The sequence below is a fragment of the Parasteatoda tepidariorum genome, chromosome 4 (genome assembly GCF_982258835.1).
Source record: "Parasteatoda tepidariorum strain Cologne lab strain chromosome 4, Ptep-v5.0, whole genome shotgun sequence".
Classification (NCBI taxonomy): Eukaryota; Metazoa; Arthropoda; class Arachnida; order Araneae; family Theridiidae; genus Parasteatoda; species Parasteatoda tepidariorum.
Window position 1 is genome coordinate 14670072 of NC_141758.1, and position 25627 is coordinate 14695698.

The 25627-nt window shown below is 31.9% G+C and overlaps 1 protein-coding gene across 1 annotated transcript; it reads left to right on the forward strand.

The window, feature by feature from the left end:
* The first annotated feature begins 756 nt into the window (after nucleotides 1-756).
* LOC107447503 (sialin) lies at nucleotides 757-25118 on the forward strand. The gene is made up of 10 exons (XM_087160710.1): nucleotides 757-933; nucleotides 8775-9016; nucleotides 11197-11430; nucleotides 12988-13171; nucleotides 14185-14312; nucleotides 15755-15904; nucleotides 17008-17140; nucleotides 20937-21092; nucleotides 22655-22740; nucleotides 24412-25118. Exons 1-10 carry the CDS (start codon nucleotides 831-833, stop codon nucleotides 24640-24642), a joined length of 1647 nt encoding a protein of 548 aa, XP_087016836.1. The 5' UTR covers nucleotides 757-830; the 3' UTR covers nucleotides 24643-25118.
* Nucleotides 25119-25627: the final 509 nt, after the last annotated feature.

Genomic DNA, 25627 nt, shown 5'->3' on the forward strand with positions numbered 1-25627 from the left:
CAAAAGTATTTGCCAATTTTTGAAAGTTTTTGCAAATCTTAACAATTTTTTATGATTAATTTTTTCTCATAGAAAACTATTTTACGGTAGTTTCTTTCAGGCTTATCTTAATTGGAATCAATTCTTATTGGTTATGCGACGCATCTACCGAAAATTACTGAAATCGAATAAAAAATACTGATTTGTTTATAAAAATTCATTTTGGCGTAATTTTGAGGATAGAGTAAAATATATCATTCGCCAATATTTTCGCTAAAACACAATTTTATACGCCAAATTTACGATTTTATCTCATTTGGCGAGGTGGCGAATACTTAGCGCGGACCTTACACTTATATTTCTTTTTAATTAAATATTTATTGATAGCTAAAAAAAATCTAGATTTATCTTACTTTTGCTACGAGTTTTAAAAAAAAACCTGAACTTGGGAACGCTGAATTTATCTTCAACTCCTTTGCTTTCATTTTTATTGTACAATTTAATCTAAAAATGAGATTTTATTCATTCCGACACGCTTATGCGTATTTCATTTACAATTTATTTTAACAAAAAAAATACACTTTCTGTTCATTAGACATAAAATAACAAAAATCAAAAATTTTGTTGTTCACGTAATGTTATAAACTGATGATGAATGATACTATCTTTCTTCATCTGACATAAATTTCTATTAGTCATTTCAAAGATAATTGTTTGTTTTATTTTTACTGCTTCTGAGTGGATATTTTACTGCTTTTACATTATATTTATACTCTCAACTTATCAAAAATGAGAGAATCGCATCGGACCTGTTCTGTAATTTATTTAGAGTTGACCTGACAAGAGTAGCCATGCAAGATAGAAAAATCAGCTTTTCAGACCGAAAAATCAGCCTTTCAGATAGACAAATCAGTCTTTCGGAGAGAAAAATCAGCCTTTCAGAAAAATGTTCGAGTGAGTGAATTATTATTATTATTAATATTATTATTATTTTGATTTTGTTGAAAATATTTTAACCTTTTTTTTTAAATTCCCGGTCACAAAAAAAAATTGCCCATACATTATAAACGTTTGGTTTAAAAAATGATAATTCTTATTCATTTATATCAAGTGGATATTTCTTCCATTTAGCTATCATTTAATTTCTTTAAGAAAAAACACTGATGAGCTTTGACTTCAAAACCGAATGTAAATATTTGTACTATTAAAAAAACAAGGTAAAAAAAAAACATGTTTTTCAGAAAATGAATCTTAATGAAGAAGCAGTTATGAAAACTCCCTTTTCTTATTTGAAAAAGGAAGAGTTACTTTTAAAATGACACTAGGCAAAAATAAATTAAAAAAGTATAAGCTACTGAAAAACTTAAATTTTACGTCATGCTGAACAATTTATTTCAAAAATCAGTTCTGAAAAAGTTAAAAAAATTAGTTCTAATTTTGATTACAATTATACTAATTAAAACTAATAAATCAATTTAAAATCAGACTTCAAAATTACATCTTGAAATGAACAGCTGACTAATTAATTCCTACAATCAGTTCTAAAAATGGTAGTAATTTAATTCTTGAGTTTTTTTTACTCTGCTTTTACTATAAATTAGTTAATTCAAATTTAACATTCCTTACCATGTAATAGTAAATGAGTAATTTATTTTTATAATAAGTTCTGAAAAGATTCTTTAAGAAATTACTTATAATTTTGTTTACAATAATTTAAAACTAATAAACCAATTAATCAAAATTAAAAATTGCATGTTAAAATGTATAACTGACTAATAAATTCCTGCAATCAGTTCTGAAAAGGTTAATAATTTAATTCTTGAATTTTTTTACTACGTTTTTACTATAGATTAGTTACTTCAAATTTAACGTTCCTTACCATGTAATAATAGATTAGTAATTTATTTTTAGAATTTCTGAAAATATTAAAAAAAAAAAAATTTATGATTTTGATTGCGGTTATTCAAAACTAGTAAATCAATTAATCAAACCTTAAAATTGCATGCTAAAATGCATAGCTGACTAATTTAATCTTACAGTCAGTTCTAAATAGGTTAATAATTTAATATTATTTTTTTTTTAAATATATTTTCTATGAATCTGTCACTCCAAATTTAACACTTTAGCATGTAATAATAGCTGAATAATTTATTTTCAGAATCAGTTCTTAAAAGTTTTTAAAAAAATTATTTCGAATTTTGCTTGCAATAATTTGAAACTGTTAAATTATTTAGTCAAAATTTAAAATTGTATGTTAAAATTTATAGCTGACTAATTAATCCTACAATCAGTTCTAAAAAAAGTTGATTCTTGAATTTTTTTAGTATATTTTTCCTATAAATCTTTCCAAATTTAAAATTCCTTACCATATAATAATAGCTGAGTAATTTATTTTAAGTATCTGTTCTAATTCAGTTATAAAGTTAGATTTGGATATTGTATATAATTTCGTCAATAATGATACATTAGTCATTCAAAATTTAACTTTATTTTATGCAATGGCAGCTGATTAATTCATGTTCATAATAATTTTTAATTGGAGTTAATAAATTGCATTTTAATTTTTGATAACACTTCATTAATGCTGATTAATCAGTTACTCAAAACTTAAAATTTTATTTTATGTAAAAATAGCTGAGTAATATATCACCATGGAGTCAGTTTGGACAGGCTAATATATTGGCTTTTAATTTTGTTGTATTTCTTTATTTTTTTCTTTGCAAATTCTCAGAAATATATTGTAACAGTATAAAAAAATTAAATACAGAAATGAAACCATAAGCAAGCTGTGCATATGATTTAAATATTTATTTATTTATTTCTGTAATGTAAATAAGCGTCGATACGTTTCTTACAACTCTTTCAGTTTCCAACATTGTTTGACGATAAATGTGCATCATTTTTAAAAACGAAAAAAAAAAATTAACATATTTCATCGACCTCAAATATATTAATTTTTCGAATTTTAAACATCTGTCTGTTTCAGAATTTAACTTCTCAGAAACTAGTAGACCGATTTCTCTCAAGTTTTGTATTTTGCAATTTAAAATTACATTTTTTAAAATGACTTAAAAATTATATACCGCACATTTCAAAATGTTTTCGACTAATATTAAATAAAATAAAAAATATAATAAATATTCACTGAAAATTATTTTTGCATGGAATTATCTTTGGCTAACTGAATTTTATAATTCGCTTCAAACTTTCTCAAGATATGGTGAAATATGCAAGAAGTAAAATTAAGATTAAGGGGTTCAAACTTTGGAGCGCTCTAGTGACCAAACTATTGGATCAAACTACTTTACCCTTTATTTTGAGATCACAAATCCAAATTAGTTGAAAAAAGGTATGTATATTCAGAGAAAGTATGTTTTTGCACCTGATTTCGTAACTTAAAATATCGTCTACACTAATTAATTAGCATATTTGAGGTCACTCACTAAAACCTTCCAGATTGAGTTCCAGAACGTGAAAATCCGATCATTAGATCAAAAGTTATTCCGGGTGGTCAGTTTTTTTTTATTTTGCTCACTCTATACAAAGTAACAATTGAAACTTTGCCATGGATAATGTTTTTACAATCGGCAATTAAATAACCTTCAAATTCGAATAAAACAATACTTGAATATTGAATTCAAATTTTATGACCTTGTTTCCTTAATTATTATTTGCTTTCAAAAGCTTATATAAATTAATCTCTGCGACGTGGAGTTCCAATAATATAAGTACTTTATTGCCTAATTAAATGATCTTGAAAAGTTAATAAGTGTAATAAAAAGAAACATCAAATATAATTTGTACATAACACTTTTTCCTGTCAATATCTTATTTTAGCAAACGGTGTGTGTGTTTTCTATAAAAAGAATCACCTGTAAAAGTTGAAGGAAACCACAGTAAATATGATAAAGTAAAAATAGAGAAAAGCACGTGACATGAAATAAATATCAGCAATAAAACAAACTATACTGTAAGCGGTTTATGTTTTTTTTAATTTTAGATATTGATCTCATTTTACGTTATAAAAACAGCTATAAAAGTAGCTTGGAAATTGAGACAGATAAAAAATTATATAGCTGTTACCTCTTTGCTTCAAGCAAGCTTTTGAGCCACAATTTAATCAAAAGTCGTCATATGAATTGCAGTCTTACCGTGCACAAGATAAAAAACTGATCCCCCTGAATTATTTTTCATTTATGATCGGATCATCACGTTCTAAGACTTAATCTTAATGGTTCCAGAGGGTGACCCCAAATGGGTTAATTTTTCGATTTTTAAATATCTGACTTTTTCATAATTCGATTTCTCAGAAGCCTACTTCAATAATTTCTCTCAAATTTTGCAATTTGTTTTTTAAAATTACATTCTTTAAAATGATTTGAAAATTATCTACCTTACAATTCAAAATTTGTCCGACTAATATTAAACAAAATAATAAAAATAAAATAATAAAAATTAAATAATAAAAATTTAAATGGTAAAAAAATAATAAAAAATAATAAGTATTTATCAAAAGTTATTTTTGCATGGAATTATCTTTGACTAAATGAATTTATAATTGTGTGGAGAAAAAAAAAGGTTTAAATTCGCTTAAAAATTTCTCGAGACGCATTACATTCAATTACGCATGTGAGATAAGTAAAAAGCGAAATTAACATTAAGGGATCCTAATTTTGAACCATTCACCTGACCAAACTAATGGGACAGCATTTTCCAGTTTGTGACCCCCCCCCCCTATATTTTAGGGTCACAAATCCAAATCTATTGAAACAAAGGTATGCTTATTTAGAGAAAGTTCGTTTTTGTGTTTGAATTCCGTAACTTAAATTATTGCCTGCCCTAGTTAATTTGTATATTGAGGCCACCCTCTCAAACCTTTAAAATTGTGTCCTAGAACGAGAAGATTCTATCATCCGATAGCTTGTTATTTGGGGGGGGGGTCCTTTATTTATTTTGCACACTGTACGTTCCTAATAAAGCTACAGACTTGATATTTTTAAAACTTGAAGTGGTTGATCGAAAAGCACTTAGTTTGCGAAAATAAAATTGCAATAATTTAATTTTTACTTCATTACCTATGAAATGATTAAACTCATTAAATGATTAAATCCATTAAAGCCCAGTCACAAAAAGTGGTTTATATATGTAAAGCATTTATTTGAAAAAGTACATCATCGGTTGGCTTTTTATTTTGGACATGGCTCTAAATGCACTAAGAAATCGAATAATGCGAAAGTTACTTCTTACTTTTCTCGGTTGGTTCTATCTTAGCTTTACATCTTCGCCTGGACGTAACGAAAAGTAGTTAAATAATTAAATTTCTAAAATAAGCATTTAATACATATTTATTTAACAAGTAAAAACAATTGAATCACTTCACTCACCGCTTTTTCCGAGATGACAAGCACGGAAGCACACAATGTGGTAGAAAACATTTTTTATGCGCATGCGCCAACTGCGTTAGCTGGATGCTCTGTGATAGCTCAAGTTCTCAGTCACGATGGACAACAGAGTTAGTGACAATGTAACATGTAGAATAGACCAACGCCTCCTATAACTAAAAGCCTCCACACGGTTTATTGTAGGTAGTCCGGTCCACTATGAAGGTAAACAATTAGTTAAAGAACCATTAAATATGAAATCTATTAAAAATTAGAAAGTGGTAGCAAATATATGTCTAAAAATTTGTTTAATTTATGAATATAATTGGTTTGCTTTATTTACTTCGCTACCACTACAGATTCAATTCTCAAATATATATGTTAAATTTCTCTCAAGTTCTTTTAAAATCATTTGATCATTGGATCTGCTAGAGTAAGGTTGTGTTGAAACCGAGCTCCTACTACGATGACTACTCAACGATTCGGACGTGGAGGGAAGGCTTTCCGACCCTCACGCGAACCAGCCATAGACCACGATGAAGTGAGAGAGCGGATGAGAAGAAAGATCTACAACCTAAGACTTGTTTCTTATGATGGAACCGTGGATTACGAAGGGATTGAAGATTTTCTGAAGGATTACGAAGACAGTGCCGATGAAACCCTTAGGTTCATTGAAAGCTCACCTAATCCACACAAGTTTTATCCTTCCTACTACGAGTGGATTTACTCTATTGAAGCATTGGAAGCCCTTAAAGACTCAGCAACCACCCAGACGCCAACTACAGTCGATTCCCCAACAACAGTTGATACTCCAATTGTTTCAGAGGAGCCAATCCCAGTCGTAACCGACGTCAACACAGATGTGCGTATCCCTAGTTCCACCCCTGAGACAGACTCTACTACTACAAAACCAAAGAAAAAGAAGAAGAGGAAAAAGTGCAGTGTCAACCCGGCGACATAAAATAGCACTGGACCCGACTCAGATAGCGAACCCCATCGCCCGAATAAAAAGATCGACTCCACTACTAATGTGACAGATTCTCCACCTGATACAACTGCAGCCCCGGCAATCGTCGAGACTCCAGCTGAAAATTCTGAACCGATGGAAATTCTACAAACCACCCGCAGAAATTTAAAAGCCCTGATCCGAGGACTTAATTCAGAAGTCGAAATCACCGATCTCGAGAAAGAACTAAAAGTTTTTGAGCAACGGCCAATCAGGATAGAACAGCTAAAGAAGAGGCGTGGCCAGGAACTTAAGCCCCTCCCCCTCTACTTGGTTATACTTCCAGATAGCGAAAAACATCGCAACATCTTCATCATCAAAAGACTGTTTGATACCCCTGTACAGATAGAAAGATTTCGTGGCGGGCGCCACGAAATACAATGCTTCCGATGTCAGAAATTCGGACATACACAGAAGTCCTGCACAGCTGAACCCGCCTGTATGAAGTGTGCCCATGCACATTTCACGTACACTTGTACAAAGCCAAGGGGCGAGCCAGCGAAATGTGTAAACTGCCTAGGTGAGCACCCAGCCTGTTTCTCAGGCTGCGGTGCAAGACCCAAAAGAAAATCCAGAGGACGACAAACCAAGCCAGCAAAAACTTCGGACAATGCCACCAGATTCATGCTGCTTTTTAAAGAAATGCAGCAACTACTGAAGGACTAAGACCTCATGAACCTACTACGATCCCTGCTAGCCGATAAGCAGTAGCGCAGTGATCTCCCCATCATGCCGATGATCACCCAAGACATCCACAGCACTCCTGTGGTTATCTTTTTACCAACATCATTACAAGCGCCCACGGGCACTACCACAGATGAAAAAGTCAATTGTCCGCTTCGCGGACAGGCACTTTGTATTCTACTCTTGTTCAAGTTCTTTTAAAATAGAATTTGGGTTCATGCGCACAAGTGGTTCACTTTTTAAATAATCTGCGCAGACTACTTATAAGAAACCGTGTGGAGGCTTTCTGATGTAGGTGGTGATGAATAGACACAGCTCAAAGCACATAAGAGGAAGAAAAAAGAACATAGCTTAAAATGCATAGTGTTATAAGAAACTTTGTATAACCTAAAACGCGTATTTACGATATTAGACACGTTATTGGACACATTCGTAATATAATGCCGTCCAGTTGCATAAATCGCCTAGTTTCTTTATTTTTAAATTAAGTTTTTTTCCAAAAGACCTTTTACAAGCTTATGCTGTTCTTTCAACAAACTTTAAAATTATTATAAATATATGTTAATAATGGAAGGAAATCTTTTCACGTTTAGATACCTGAATGCGAAGATATCGTATGGATAAAAAATTATGCTCGTGAATTAATATACAGTGTTACGTAATGATTATGTTTATATAGTGTTTAAAGAAGTACGTGAAACCTCTGGTTCATTTTTTGAAATTTGCGTTTAGCAAATTTGGATTCTTGCCTCTCAAAACAGGGGGGGGGGGGGGGCGACGCAATTTAGAAAGAAAGATCCCAATAATTTTGGCAGGAAAACAATTGAAAGTTAGCACCCTTTATTGTTAATTTTGCTTTCCGGTACATTCGAAATTAATAAGGCGAATAAAAAAAATTGCTTACAGTTATAAAACTTGTTTTCAAAAAGCAATATCATGTAAAAAAAAAAAATTTAATAAATAATTATTATATTTTCATTTTAATGATGCTGTAAAAAATTTTGATTTTTATCTATAGATAATTTCAAATGACAAGATTCATTATTTTAAGGGAATAGTTCGATTAGCTCTTGAGAAATGAAAATTTTAAAAAATGCAACTTCTTTGAGAAAGCAATTATATTCTGAATATTTCTATTCCATCCGTTATTCCGTTTTGATGCTCAAGAAACCCAATATTCCTACTCTGTCCGTCCTTCCGTTTCGATTATCAAGAATCCGAATATTCCTATTCCGTTTCGTTTGATCTGTCCAAATATTTCTATTCCGTTCGTCAGTCCATTTTAATGATAAAGAATTTGAATTTTCCTTTTCTGTCCTTCCGTTTTGATGATCAAGAATCTGAATATTCTTATTCCATCCTTCCGTTTCGATGATCTAGAATTCGAATATCCCTATTCCGTTCCGCTTGTTCCTTTCGAATATCACTATTCCGTCCGTATTTCCGTTTCGATGATCAAGAATCCGATTTCTCCAAATGAAAAGTCTGTTTATTCAAAGAAAGTAAGTTTTTTAGTCTGATTTCGTAACTCAGTATATAATTCGCTCAAATTAATTCATTTAAAGATAAGCCCAGAACCATTAAAATCAAGCTCTAGTTCATGAAAATCAAATCATTAGATCAAATGTTTTCAGAGTGCTCTAATTTTTTTGCGCAACATACACTTTTGCATATTGAAAAATTAAACAAGCATAAATTCTTAAGAATGGTGTTTTTAATTTTAGAAACAATTGGATCAACAGTGAAAACAATTTATATACCAAGAAGGTACATATTGGTTCTCCTTGGAAGTCTTGGTATATTCAATGTTTTTGCCATGAGGACGAATCTCAGCGTGGCTATTGTGGCAATGGTCAACCAGACAACAAATGCTCCTCTGTCTTCACTGAATGATTCCATCAACCAAGTAGCAGAATGCCCCAACTTTATCCATGATGATACGCCAAAAAATAGTACCGTTTTTACGGTAAGTAATAAAGAAATTAATTTACTTTTTCTCCACTGTAACCATAATTTATTGTTTTATTAAAATGATTTGTTATCAATTGTTAACCCTTTAACATTAACTTCTGCCCTCGAGTTAATTTGAGCGAGCTAAACCATCACCTCCTACATCAAGAAGCCTCCACACGGTCTTTTATGAGTAGTCCGCGTAGACTGTTTAAAAGTGAACCAGTTGTGCCCATGAATCCAAAACCTTTTATAAAAGTAATTGAGCAAAATTTATCTTATATATTTGAGAATTGAATCTGTAGTGGTGGACAAGTGAGTAAGGCAAACCAATAATATTGATAAATAAAATAAATTTTTAGTCATATATTTGCTACCACTCTCTTTTTTAACTATATTCTATATTAAATGACTCGTGCTGTACGTGTATATCTTTCACAGTGGTCTGATCGAACTACCGATTAATAACCGTATACACTCGAGATAATTCGAGCGGCGTTGTATTTTATGCTGCGATAATTTTAATCGAGAATTTAAAATCGTTTTATTGATCATTCACATAGGATTGTAAGCTATAACACTTATTTATTCAAGAATAAAATATAGCCTTTGTCCATGGAACAAAAGAGCAGTTTATCAAAATTGTCCACCAATAGAAAAGTTGAACTAGGAGCAGCAGGTATTTTTTACATTAAAAAAAAATTAAATATTTTTTGGCCGGTTTTTTTCAAAAAATCTGTGAGTTAAGGATGAAATGTGCAAAATTGTGCTATGGTTAATTAGTTTCAACATATGAATGAATTAAATAAAGATGATGATTATTTTATTTATTTATAAATTTATTTATTTTTGAAACTAAATGAAATGCATATTTTCAAAGAGGTTTCAGAGTCATACTGCAGGGGTTGGACAAAAAAAAAATGGAAACATTTCCAAAATTGCCAACTATTCCGCTTCTTTCTGCAAAAGTTTTAATAAATTGCTAGCAAATTAAATAGCAGGCCTGCTACACTTTTTGAAAAATATATTATAGAGTGGTAGACATTTAAAAGCCAAAACTTTCAATATTTTTGGTAATTTTGTTATCATTTCAAAAGCCTCACAACAAGAAAGCCGGAATAAAGTGGCGTTGCATACAAATTTTTATGGGTGGTGGCATGGAAAATAAGTTCAAATGAATTGAAAAAATAATACATAAATATATAAACTTAAGTACCACTAGAATAAATGTTTACAAAAAGCGTAGAAGGTTGGCAGCCCTGAAATAGCAATACTTATAATACTGAATAGCAATACTGAATAAGGATAATTAAGCTTACTGTATAAAAGTGTCACCACGAGATAACTGCTGTCTGAATAATACTGTGCTGACAGAATAACTAACCCAGAGGGTTCTTCCTTATCTAAATTAAAATTGTGAAGATTTTCTTTCTTTACTTATTTAACGGGCAGTTAATGTTTCAGAAGTTTTTATATGACAAAACTGTTTTCACAATTTAAAGGATCTTTTATGTGTTCATTATCAAGTTTTGCTTAAAGCTTTTAGAAACTGTGTCATTTTTCCCCATGCAGTGTTCGGATATCACCTCCTGCATCAGAAAGCTTTCATTACTTTCCTTTGTGTTTTTTGTTCTAGTTTTCGAATCTTTTCATGTGATAACATTAAATAACAATACTAGTCAAACTTCAGTTTCCATGATTAAAAGCAACTTTCAAGAATTCTCATACAAACACAAAAGAAAAAATAGTTTTTTAAGTGTTCCCTCACGTAAATAAACAATTAAGTAAATAATAGTTTCAATGATGAAAGCGAAAATCACCCAGGTAATACAAAAAAAATGCAATATCATGCAATGAGCATTTTTTTATGGAAGATAATAATGTAGTTATGAAAAGCAATTTACTTGAATAACTGATTAGAATGATTTTAAAATCTAATGCAGCAGTAAAAGCAAATTTATCATTTTTTTTTCAGCACTGAAAAATTATCCTCAATCAGAAAGATTGAAAAAACGTTGAAAAAATCTGGGCACAGAAGGAAAGAATTTAAATAATAGCAATGAATTTTTTTACATATACCGAGAATATTGACAAATACTTTAAGTTCTGAAAGAGAGAATTTAAGCTTTTGAAAAAAATTTAAGACATAAAAATATAATTCAAAAACTGTTAATTATAATTCAAAAACTGTTTTAGGGTGAACAATTCAACTGGGACACTCAAACGCAGGGGACAATTTTGTCAGCCTATTTCTATGGTTATGTGATGAGTCATGTACCTGGTGGAATATTGGCTGAAAAGTTTGGTGCCAAATGGGTATTTGGCGGAGGAGTATTGGCTACATCAGTCTTCACCCTCTTATCTCCTTTTGCTGCATATCTGGATAAATATGCTTTTGTTGCTATCCGAATTCTTCAAGGATTGGCTGATGTAAGTAGTATAATTTATATTATTTTCAGAAATAAAAATTAGTTGCAATTAATTGATAAGTTAAAGGATAAATTGTGATTTAAATAATAAATTACTATATAAAATTTACTACCCCAAGACAGTCATAAAGAAAGTGATCCATTAATACATAAATGGTTATGACACATTAAGATTTGAGCAAATTGCTTGTGGCTCAAATGTTGTAAGTTTAGTTTGGAATCTTTAACAATATAATTTTTCTTAATGGTATATCTAATGGTTATTAAAGTAACGATGAAATTTAAGCCCAATATTACCGCTTGCATTAAAGTACAAAAAATAAATATTTAAGAAAAATTGCTAAATGAGAAAATCTTTTTACAAACAAATGTGCATATTTCGGTTATATTATATAAAGAAATGCTATTGAAAATTAAAATTTAGTACATACTTCAACAAACATGGAATTATTTGAAAGCACCACTCCGTGATTTCAGTGCTTGACAACTCTTTAACCTTTTCGGAACGGGTGAGTCATAAATGTACGTGTACGGTACCAGAATCAGGATGGAAAAAAATAAAAAGCGGTAGCTTAAGTTTAGACTAGTCTTATTTTTCGCTTTCACTTTAATTCTAACATATCTAATTAATGTTAGCTCAAAGTGAAACTATATAATTTTTATTTTGAGTTAAGTAGTGATATATTAAGTAGATCAAACTATTATTACTCCTCCCCGTTATCATTTTTGAAAATTTACAAGAACCGTGGGATCACTGTTATACCTGTATATCTAAGCTTCAATTTTTTTTATGTAGTGATAGACGAAATTTCTTTATTTCCTATTAATTAAAATGTTAGGATATTATCTTTGCTAAAACTTGGGAAAATATTTTTTTAAGACTACGAAAATTAACGTAGTAGTTAAAGGGTATGATTGACTGGAATGATTTAGCTATGCCATTTTTTTTTTCTCAAAGGAAGTAACTTAAAAACGATTTAATGACATGATGTTTAACACCTTATTCTTTAAAATACATTTAATTATCCAGAACTGTATATACAGGGTGTCCCAAAACGACCGCATAAACTCTGCACAGCTAGATTCCTCGTTGGGGGTACATAAAAACTGCCCAAAGAAGCGTTCCTGTACGATCCATAGTTTACGAGAAAAATACGAATAACAAAGTATGACGTCGCTGCCGGTGCAAGAAAAAACACTTTATTGAACATATCAACAGCAGTATACTATGCACAATTTAAAGCAGATGTTCAAAGTTTCCGCCGTGCATGTCGAGGCATGCTTGTTCACGCCATGGAATGGTCCAATAAAGTGTTTTTTCCTTGCACTGGGAGTGACGTCATACTTTGTTTTTTGTATTTTTCTCGTAAACTATGGATCGTACAGGAACGCTTCTTTGGGCAGTTTCTATGTACTCCCAACGAGGAATCTAGCTGTGCAGAGTTTATGCGGTCGTTTTGGGATACCCTGTATAGATATAAATATTTTTTCTTCGGGGGGGGGGGAGAAAACTCGTACTATCAAGAAAACAGCATAATGATTATTTATGTGTTTGCAGGGAGTGACAACGCCTTCCATAACGGCAGCTATCAGCAAGTGGGCACCCAAAGTTGAGCGAAGTAGACTCTCCACTATCATCTTTACAGGCATTATGGTAGGGAACGTGGCATCACTCTCTGTGTCAGGGTTGCTTTGCAGTACAGAATTCCTCGGAGGATGGCCTTCCGTTTTCTACTTATTTGGTAAGATTTTTAATTTTTCTTAATAAGTGGGGAACAACAAAACCTGGACTAGGTTAGTCAAAAGCCATTCTATCCTAACTAACTTTCAGGAATTTTATAAGCACAGACTAATGTAAAAGCTTATGTAAAACGATTGTTTAATTAAAAATAATAACTGTTGTCCCGACTTAGGCGTTCACTTCAGGTGGTTGGGTGCGTGCATTTACTTGTTATTATTTCGTTCGAGGTATCAGATATCAAACCCCTTTGAATCCAAAACAATTTTAAAAAATCTAACTGACAGAGAAAAAATAAAACAATTTGACAGCTTATAATTTCTCCAACTGATTCTAACAGAGAAATAGGAAATATTTTTTTTAAAAAAGGGATAATTAACAAATACACAAAGGGATAATTTGGTTTGAGACGGTAGACACTTTGTACTAGTACGTTCTAGTTCTACTAGTACTTTCTAGTCCTACAAGTACATTTTTGATCTAGTACGTTCGAACCCTACTAATACATTCGAACTAGTGTGTTCTAGCCCTACTATTACCTACAAAGTTCAAGTGATATTTGAGACGAAAAACAAAATAGCAATCTATCAAAACTTTAATATTGTGTTTCAGATATTATTTTTATTCCAGACATTGAGTGTGTGAGAAATGAGAAGTTTCGTGATATTATGTATCAAACATGCATGGTTGATAATACTATATTTCAATTTAAATTGTTTCAATCACACAGCGAGTACCGATGTCACCGAGGAGCTAGACTTTTAAAGCTTTCTCAGGTAGACTTTCGAAATTTATGTTCTGCGCTTGCGCGGAGAACACAATATGCACTCACTGTGAACTCACATTAAGATAACTACACAATTTTTGAAAGAAAAATAGAATTTCGAGGATAATATTTCTGATCAGTTATTAATATATTTTCCAATATTTATTGAAATTAAAAGACTAATATTTGAAGCACGTAGTTGTCAATAATATATTTTTTGCTTATTTTCAAATCTTTCGTTTTGGCTTTAGGTGCACTAGGCGTTATCTGGTTCTTCTTTTGGTGCTTCTTCATATATGAAACTCCTTCAAATCATCCAACAATTTCAAAAGAGGAATTTTTATACATCGAACAAAATAAAGACAAAGAATCCGAAGAGGTTAGTTGAAACCAGTTTTCACTGTATGTCAGAAATTAGTTTTTCTGTATGGTAAAAAAAATTTTTTATTTAAAATTAGGAATATTTTCTTGCAGATTCATAAATTTGAGTGAAAGACATTACAGATCTTTATTTTCTTTGAAAAGCACTTACTTTTTGATGTAGTACTTGAAATTCATTCAACTTTCTATTAGTGATTCTCGAAACATATTTTTTGTTCTTCAAATAAATGGAGGCAAACAAATCTCATTGTTTATGACTAACTGAAAATTAGTAATTTGGGAAAATTGTTTAATCCCTTCACGAAACAAATAAAAACTTATTTAATATACATAATTTCATGGAAAAAAATTATTTTAAATAAAATACTTTACATCAAGAATGACATAACAAGTCATAATTTCTTCAATCTCTTTAAAAGTTAAATATTTCGGGAAAACCAGTATACTTGGCGACTATGAAATAATGGAACGAATAATGAGTCAAAAATACTTTGCATTGTATAAATATTGCAAAAGCACATCTTAGCTGTTATCATTCCTGCCAACTTTCATTCTTTACGAGAATGGATTTTCAGAGTGGTTGTAAAACAATAAACGAAAACCAATCTGACTCAAAAATATAATTATATTTTGATCCCTTTGAAATTCGCTTGAGCAAGTATTATTAGGCTTTTATATATTTATTGTAATTATTTATATGTAGTGGTGGTCAAACTCATTTATAATTATCATTATATTTCAAGAAGTTAATTGGAATAACATGTGTATTACTACCACTTTAAATATGAAAATAAAATCTTCCGGAAGAGTTGGCAGGTATGTGTTATAGATTACAATTTTAGCAATGATAGACAATTTTTTTTCAAAGCTTGCGCTGTCTTGTCACATTATTAACACGTTGAATGCCAAGGGGGTCACCGGTGACCCGCACTGAGTTTGTTCGTAGCTCCACGGGGGTCACCAGTGACCGGCGAAGCCCAGATAAATAAAAACAAATAATTCGTGTAAATTTTTAATGCTTTTAATTTTTTTATATTATTATCGTTACTAAAATGGTTTGAAGAGATTAATGCAATATAGAACACACAAAAATAGTTTTATTCATATACAAAGAGATGCCAACTTGATCCGAACAGCGAATAAATATTTTCAAGTGGTAGTTTATAAATTGTGATTCTTGGTTTAATAAATTCAATTTAGAATATTTTTATCCTCCACTATTTCTAAACAATTTGTAGGCTAATATGATTCGCCACATGTGCCAGAATTGACTTACTAAAACCGTTATAAAAAACTAGCAAAATCTGTCTATAATTTGCAAATTTAGTTCGTAGTCATTTACCGTTTAGCCTGACGGGCAAGCTGTGTTAATCACTAAAAGTATGTTTTGTTTTTACGTGCGTTAGTTTTACGAGCAATAAAAACTTTTCTGTTTTATAGAGACATGTGGTTCCATGGAAAGATATATTTACGTCCGTTCCCGTATGGGCTCTTATGATTGCACAATTCGGTCAAGGATTTGGTTTCCTGATTTTGCTGACAGAATTACCCACATACTTAAGTACTGCTCTTCACTTCGATCTAGCATCCGTAAGTATTTAAAAGACTCACAGCATGATGTCATTTCGTATAATAAGACCATAAAATTGGCCGCAATACTACAAATGAAAAAATTCAAATTTTTCGTGCAGTTTGAAACAGACAATTCAAGAACAGGGCGGAGGAAAGGTTTGTGTTCGGATACGGAGAAAAGCTAGGACATGAAGGGTTTTTGCACAGTACAGTCTATCTTCACTGTGTAGTAACTTTCAGGCAGAACCAATTTTTCAAGTTTTTGATTTGACAAAACTTAGCAATCTACAAAATGCAACTGGGGGCAATCAAATTGTTATTTTTTTGACAAAAAGGACATAAACCGTTCTTTCTCTTGGCCTTCAATTGTTTGAACATTAAAAACTCTTTGCATATTTCTGAATATAAGCCGAGATTTTTAAGAAAACTTTCGAGTACTAAAGTTAAAGGGATCAACTTATAATCGGATCCACTAACTTTGATAAATTACAGGAAGACATCACCAAATTAAATACTTCTTTCTTTTTCCCATCACATTTGTTACGTATCATTGGAGAATACGAATAATCTCCAATTATTATGCCAAATTACCGCCTTAATCACATTTACCGTAACATGCATATAGCCATTAAGTTTGATTAAAATCCTATAAATACAAAATTACTTAATTCTTTTCATAAATAACGCAAAATAAAAGAAGGTATATAAAAAAACTCTGTATAAGTATCTATATAAATATATTTAGACAACTATATATATTTACATACCCTCCAACTGCTACGGAATTTCCGTAGTTTCAGAAATCTTCTTTTCAGACGGTAGCAAAATTAATGTCTTAATATTTAAAAAAAATTAATTTTAGCGTAACTTGTCCACTATTACTTATAAAAGTGCAGGCCATATGGCTATATTCTTAAGTTCTGATAAAAGTTTTATGAGAGATCCATTTGCTTTAAAAATTTCTACTTTGGTTCGCTACCACTAGAAAGAATTATTTTCAAAATCTTCATAAGTTGGAGGGTATGTATTTAGGCAATATTTATTGTTACGTTCCTTTATTATTATTAATCATACGTTTTTATTTCATTGTGAATAATGTAGAGATGTTTTCTTTCGTATAGAATGGATTCATTTCAGCGATGGCTTACGTATTCCAAGCTGTCGTTGCTTGCGTTTCATCACTTGTTGCCGATAAGTTGAGAGAATCGGAGAAAATGTCCGTTACTGCAATTCGAAAGTTATTCAATTCTATTGGTAAGAAACTATAATTATTGCTAGTATTCAGGTTGTAAATTGGGATATCTGCATTCCTGAATACTATTTACTAACATTCAGGAATGCAGAGATACCGATTTGTTCAAAATAGCCGATAAATATTTCCTAGTGGTAATCTTTTAATGTATGATTCCTGTTTTAGTAAATTCGATTCAAAGGGTTTTACTCGATACTGCTTTTAAAATATTCAAAGGTTTATGTAAGCGTTACTTTGTTACAGCAAAGCCGTGCTGTGCCCTTTGAAATGTTGGCAAAATGACCCGAAGGTCTTCAAATTTCAGCCTGTAGTTCATGTCGAATTTCACCGGTGAATTTCCGAAATATTTGTTATATCAGATTTCATATTAATTTAATCGTTGATATTATTATATTTATTCGATATTTTAATATCTGCTTAGGAGAAGCATCTGTTTTCAAAGTACCGGTTAAATGCCTACTGGGCAAGAGTGGCACTTGACCCTAAAAAAAAAAAAAAAAAAAAAAAAAAACTGATGTAGGGCATAGCAGGCAAATGTATACCAGTAAGTGGAACAAGAAAAAGTTATTTTAAAATAAAAGCTGAATAAGAAAATTTTTTCGCCTATATTATATTATGAAGCCTGAGCTATATTGCTGAATAGAAACTTAATCTTTATTTATATTACTGTACTCATAAACTTTTCAACCAGTCGAGATATTTTATTTATTTATTATGAAAAAGTGACTGCCTTTTTTATCCTATTTCCTACAGTTACGATACGGTAGGGAAAATATCAGTGCAACGAATATCTTGCAGTGATCTTTAACTCTACAAAATATCTAGTTTAATATATTCTTAGCAAGTGCATGCTAGGAAATGGCTCTAAACAAAAAGAATAAATACATCAGTGTAGAAAATATTGAGCGAGCATATAAAGCAACTATATAGAGATAATCGGGCAAGTGAATATTTAACAATATAGTTAATGTATACTTTTATCACATTTACAAAATGAATTTGGTTTTTTAATTAAAAACTGGAAAAACCTTTATAACAACCCCGCAGGTTCATTTTCCGTCCAACACTTGCCTAGCACCCTCATTTTCTTAAAGGAAAGCCATTTATCTATATTCTCTACACTAGTGTTATTTTAAGGACCAGTACCTTTGCCCTGAAAGCACTTGCCTAGTATTTCCTACATTACTATTTTGAGATTTAGTGTCATTATCACATCGGCAGGCGTTTTTCCTAATCTTTCCTTAGTGAGTAATTCGTGCCTCTCGCAAGGCTTAAAAATAATACAACCCACTTTTTTTCTGAAATTGTAAGAAAATCTGTCTTCCCTGCTTTTTTTGTGCTAAAATTTATGGTAAAATAGTTTTCTATCTGTACATATGCACTGAGTTGCCAAATTATTATGTCCACCCCCTCAATACCACCTTTAGCCAGTAATACAGCTCGAATTCTTCTTGACATAGATTCTATGAGATGTTGGTAGATGGAAAGAGGAAGTTGTCCCCGTATACGATGAACTTCATTTGTCAGCTCCGTCAAATTGGATGGCACTTAATCCTACTGTCCGATGTCCCATTCGTACTCATGCCACAAATTCTCAATTGGATTGATATCTGGTGATTGTGTGGGCATACGAAGCAATATAAAGTTAACGTCATGTTCTTCGAACCATCTGACGATAATAAGAGCTGTATGAATAAGAGCATTATCTTGCTGAAACTTTCAATCCCTGGCAGGGTCTACCATTAACATAACAGGATGTACTTGATATGCGAAAACACTTTAATACCCTTGGACATTTAGGCGTTATTCCACAGAAATCAAAGGAGCCATGCAATACCAAGAAAACATCCCCCAACCATAGTATTGCCCTCATCAACTAGAAGTGTTGCGCAATGCCGTTGGGGTCCATGTTTTCGTGCTGTTTACGCCATATCCGATCCCTGCCATGTGCATATCGTATTTGAAAACGCAATTCATCAGACCACGTGACCGTTTTCCAGTTATCTACTGACCAATCATTATGCTCCCTTGCAGTATGGAAACATCCGCTATTGTTCAAGGCTGCCAGCAGAGGCTTTCGAACAGGTCGTCGGTTCCCGTAGCCTATACGGTGCAATGTGCTGAGTTAAATTTACTCAGAAACGTTTTCAGTTGCACCTCCATTAAGATTCCCTACTATTTGACGCTCTTCTGTTGGACTGGACAACTCTGGCAAATCTCCTTTCAGCTCGAGCGTTCATCAGCCTGTAACGACCACAAGACATACGTTGAGACCCGGTAGTCCATACACGTTTATTACTGCTGCTCTTGAACACTTCACAAAAGCTGCAGTTTTGCTGATATTGGTACCGACACTTCAAGCGCCTGCAATCACCCCGCATTCATAATAAGTTAACACTAGGTTTACGGACATTTCTTATATACCTATCCATACGAACATGCGCCAATTTGACGCTTGAACGAATACATATAGCAGTCCTCACAGAGATGCCAACTTGCTCTGGACATCAAATAGTATATATTTTAAAGTGGTAGCTTATTAATTGTTATTCTTGGTTTAATAAATTTAATTTGCTAGATATTATCCACCACTATTTCTAAATAATTCGTAGCCTTATATAATTCACCACTTTTAATAGGAACATTTATTTAGTAATTATTTGCAGTTTTCTTAAATATTTGGGCGTGTCTAGAGCAGTTGGAATCTCTGCACTTTGAAAGCAATGAAAATATGATATATATATTTATGAAATATTCTAGTATTTTATTTTTGAATACTCGAACTAAGCAACTGAAGCCTTCAAAATCTGACATCAATTGACATTCTGCGTTTGCTCTTGCTATTATTGGTTATCGGCAACAGTTATTTATCGTTTGTTTCATTTGAGATAACGGATCGAAGTATTGTCGGTACATTTCTATTTGATGTCATATTTGCATATTTACTTAAAATTTTGTCTATATTACGATCACGTCAAATTGATGTATATCCGTAGAAATAGGTATATCACAAAGAGAATTTCAACGCTTTTGAAGAAAATAGACTTCAATATATATTTACCTCGATTAATAGATAAAAGTCATTACAAAAAAAATAAAATTGCAAACGATTTTTGTAATTTTCCTTATAAAATTCGAAATGACGCGTCCCGTAAACCTAGTGTTAAGTCACATTTGTCTCCCTTATCTCCAAACTTAACACTGTGCTATTTATGGTTCACTTTCCTCTTTTGTAGCTTTCTCGCACTCTAGCGGCAACACTGTGAAGCATAGCTGATTTTGCATAAAACTGTCAAGTGGTCATAATAATTTAGGCACACAGTGGGTATATATATATACATACATATATTCAAAATATCTCCTTCATGTTTTTAGGACTTATCATGAGTTTTTTGGAAAGGACGTTTAATTATGACTCCTTATTATGAATTAAATCTCCTGAATCAATTGTTGTCACAATTTTTTAGAAATTATTTAGATGTCATTACAACGAAATGGTGATTTAAAAACGGTAACCGAATTGGTTGCAAATAGTAGAAAGTATTTGAAATATCTGACTATTTCGTATTTACCTTTTACTACAATAAAATGTTTGTTACTATATCGGAACAATCAAGAAAAGTTTTGTTTATGTTTTCTGTTGATTTTTTTTCGATAAAGCGAGTTCACATCACCTTCAATATCGCGAATATTTTTGTTAAGGTTTATTGTTCTTGAGAGCTCAACTGTTTTTGTGTGATTGTATAAATTTAACTTCTAAACATAATTAACGAGATGAGAAACAATTTTTCTTACCAGGTTTCTACGGCCCTGCTATTTGCTTGTTATGTATAACAGCATCTGGCTGTCGATTGGATATCATTGTAGTTTTTCTGGTAATTGCAATAGCTCTAGACGGTTCGGTTTATTCTGGCTTCAACGTCACCCATGTAGACATGAGTCCAGTTTTCTCAGGTAAGTTGCTTTTAGTAGCGCTTAATGTCTCTTAAGTCCCCTTAAAAGAAAATTTTTAAAAAAACTAAAGTCCTTTCTTTTAATGTCCTACCCTCCAATTATTTAAATATTTTTTTCCTTGGGCATTTTATTTTTTGCGTCGTTGAACAGCAGACCCAATTTTGGGTCTACGACAACTAATGCTCAACTCCATATCCTTGTAATTTTGAACCAGTTCTGAAGACAAGGAAACTCCTGGATCAGTGCCCCCAGAGTTATTGATTTGTGAACATGGATGACTTTGCCACTAGACAGATTTAACGTGCATCAGTCACCATTTACTACACGCAAAGTCTTCGGCAGGCGAGTATCGAACCCATGAGCACTTGGACATGGGCCCGGTGCCCTACCAACCAGGCTATCCTGGCCTTTTCTGAAGCATTAAACTGAATCAGAAAATTAAAAAGGAAACAGAACATTCGTAAACCTTTTCATTGCACCTAAGTACAGTGTACGCAAAAAAAATAAGCACCCTGAATAACTATCGATCTAAAGATCGAATCTTCATGTTTCATCATCACTCAAACTTAATGGTTTGAGGGGGTGTCTTCAAATATGATGGCTAATAAACGCAGAGGATATTTTAAAATACGAAATCAGTCATAAAAACGTACTTTCTCTTAAAAAAACATACTGTTTTTTCGACAGATTCGGTTAAGATCCTTACAACATAAGGAGTAGCAATCTGGAAAATATGATCCCCACAGTTCCCCATAGATCAAGAAAGCGACCCAAAATTTGGACCACTTAATGTTAATTTTACTTTTTGCGTAATTCGCCATCGTCATATTCGAGAGTTTTTTCAGAAAATTGAAAGAATTTATCACACCATTATAAAATTTGTTGATCCAAAGATAATCCCATGCAAAAATATAGAGTCCTTTTAGAAACATTACCTTCCCAATTTTAATTACACCGAATAGAATCCTTTTAAAAACTTTACCTTTCCGCTTTTAAATTCACCGATTAGAACCTTTTGGAAATTTTACCTTTCCAATTTTGAATTCACCAAATAGAGTCATTTTAGAAACATTACCATAGATACCAACTGCTCCGCTGTTAGCAAATTGGTAGCGAATTAAATAGTAAAACGTGTAGAATGAGGATAATTACACCTACTTCTTAAAAGTGTCACTTTGATAACTGCAATATACTTTGATTTTTTGATATGCAGCTGTGGAGAGATAACTCAAAATGAACATTACTAAACTAAGTATAACTTAAATTTCGTTACCACTAGATAATACGTTTTTACGAACCAGAGCATGTTGGCATCTCTGCTACCTTTACAATTTTAAATTCACCTAATAAAGTTCTTTTAGAAACTTTACTTCCAGATATTCAGTTTTTCCTGGACGCTAGATTTTTGTCATAAAATATGTACTGAGAATACTTTAAATACAACTTTTTTACATGTTATGAAAAATTCATGGATGTATATATTTTTAACATTGATGTATGTATTGCATACTGTATTACTGTTTTTTTTTGTATTGTAACTGAAATCTAATTTTACTTTTTAGGAACGTTATATGGTATTGCCAATGGATTCGGTTGCACATCTGGTTTTATAGGACCCATGATTGCTGCCATTTTCACATCTACTGGTGTAAGTATAATTAAATTACATTTTACTAAATATCACAAGTCTTATGTTGAAGAAAATAAATGTTTATGTAGAATGTTCCTAGTCTGCGTTTAAATACTACATAAGTACAGAGCACTTAAAACATACATTATTCAACTCTATACTTTTTAAAGGAGAAATTTTATTAGGTTTAAAAATTAAAGCGATAAAAAGTTCATTGTAGGGAATCTCGCCATTGACTTTTAGTAATATCCATACAGATAGAAATTCTCTCGATTCGGTTACCCGATTTGTACAACTTCTGACAAAATATGCTTGCTCTTGACATTGTTTCTCTTTTCGCAAATGACCGTATTTATAGTGCAACTGTCGTTGCTGTAGGCCATTAAGGCAAGGGGAGCGATTGTTCTTGTTTCCTAGCGGTGTCATCTATGGCCAAGAATTAAACTTCTGCCACACTCATACGTCACACCCACTTATAGGGAGGACCCATTCATACATCCATACATTCATCCACAGATCTTAATTTTGGCCTGAACCAGAGAACGATCAATCTCCTTTTGAGTACCCCCAGAAGTATAATTTGTCATAGGAACATGGGGGAGTTTTTGATCCAACCGATTTAATGTCCACCAGTCACCATTTACTACACGGGGTGTCTTCGGCCTGCTGGGTTCAAATTACCGCTCTCACGAACGTGTGTATAGCGCCCTACCTGCCTGGCTATCCCGGCTCCCATCATAATCTGTTTTAATTACTATTAAAATATGGAATATTCAAAACATATTTTATTCTACCCTATACTTGTTAAACGAAAAATTTCATTAGGTTTAACAATCAAGGCGTTGAAAAGGTTAATTTAAGGAATTTCTCCGCTAACTTACAGTATTATCCATACAGATATAATTTCTCGTTTTTGTTGCCAGATTAGTACAACTTTTTCCATCTAAAAAAGTATGCTTGTGCTTGAATTTGTTTCTTTTTTCACTTATATCCCTATTTCTAGTGCTATTGATTGTTTTGTTAAAAACAACCTTTACAGTAATTTCGTTACTCTTTTAGTAATATGAAAAAAACTAGTTTTCTAATTTAATGACAGTTATTCGAATCTAGTGAATTTACCTATATCTATTGACAAAGAATAATATTGATCTAGACTGGAGAACAAATTTTAATTGCATTTATGCAAATACTTGATCTTAACTAATCTGGGTGCGGAAATTTCAAATCTTTTTGTTACCTATCTTAAGATCTCTATTCGGTATCTTAAGATCTTTTTGTTACATATTGTAAGATCTTTATCATGTATCCTAAGATCTTTATATCTTTTTGTTACATATTGTAAGATCTTTATCATATATCTTAAGATCTTTAGATCTTTTTGTTACATATTGTAAGATCTTTATCCGGTATCTTAAGATCTTTAGATCTTTTTATTCCCTCTCTTAGGATTTTTTGTTACCAATTATGGATTCAGATTGTCTCTACGGCTTTGCATTATTCGTCATGAAATTCTCACCAGCATTAACTTATATAAGCTGTTTCTGTTTTAAATTTCTTAAAATTGTGCGAACCCTGCTTTTATTGCTTCATTGAATCACACTTTTATGCCATTCGTTTGTAAATTTTTAAATTGTTCCACACTTATTCTGCTTTAATCATGTGAATTTCTAATAAAATGTTGTATTTCAGCCCAGTCTCTCTAATTGGAGCAACGTATTCTACATGACAGCGGGAGTGTACATATTCTGTGCGACAGTTTTTTTACTGTTTGGATCTGCAGAACTACAATCGTGGGGAACGAAGAAAATCGAGCTGGAGGAAGAATACAGTTTGGAAAACATTGTCATAAACACAAAAGTGAAGAGTGAATCAGAATTAATTCTCACAGTAAACACCGAAGACTTTAGGACTCCATTGTGATTCTTTGTGTCGTTAAATGTTTGACATTTATTCGCTTATACTGCAAAATATTCAGGAAACTTTTGGGATAAGTATTGCAGTATGTGATCCCTACAACAGCCATTCAACTTTCATGGTAAACTTTACGGGAAAAGTAAGGTGGATTCATAAGCAACCTTCGTCATTTTCCCGACATCCTCTCGACTAACTTTCTAACATAATTAATGTAGCTTTATAAAGTTGTGATATAAAGCCGTATATAGGACTATGCAGAAGCATGTCGACAGGCGACTATGAATTCTTGCGTTGACTTGCTTTTCACTCATATTTCTTTTTGGAAAAAAATGCCGACCTTAAATTTTTACCAAATATGCTTAGAAGTTGTTTTGCAATATAATGATTTGCATAAATGAAGGTATGCAGCTGATTTTATAATTAATATGTCCGTCATCAAAATTTAATGTTCATTCACAATATTTTTTTTATCCTCGCACAAATGCATACTAGAGAACAAAAAAAAAGATTATGAATTGCTAAATCACTTTACTCATGCTATTAGTTATTAGCTGGGATTAAAATTCTGCCAAACATATTTTTGCTCTACTGTGACGATAATATTCTAATACAATAGGAATGCCAATTGCTTCGCTTGTAGTAAAAAAAAATTTATTAAGTGGTATACAGATAAAGAAGTTTTTTGTTCAAAGGCTCCATCGTAATACGAAATTATACTTTTTTGCGAAAAATATGCTATTTTTATGATTACTGTGAGTTTGTAACTGTTATTCATGTTTGTTAGGTCAAGTTTAGCCTATCGCTGTCTATGCCTATTTTGAAAATGGTGCAAAACTTCACTGTGGAGAAAAGCTACAGTTTTATGAAAATGAAAATCGTTTGTGGTCTCATTTTTCAATATTTAACAACTTACTCCAACGCTGCATTACTTGAGCTCATAAAAATTTACAAAAACTGTAAATAAGGCAGTTATTTTTGGTAATTTTCGTCT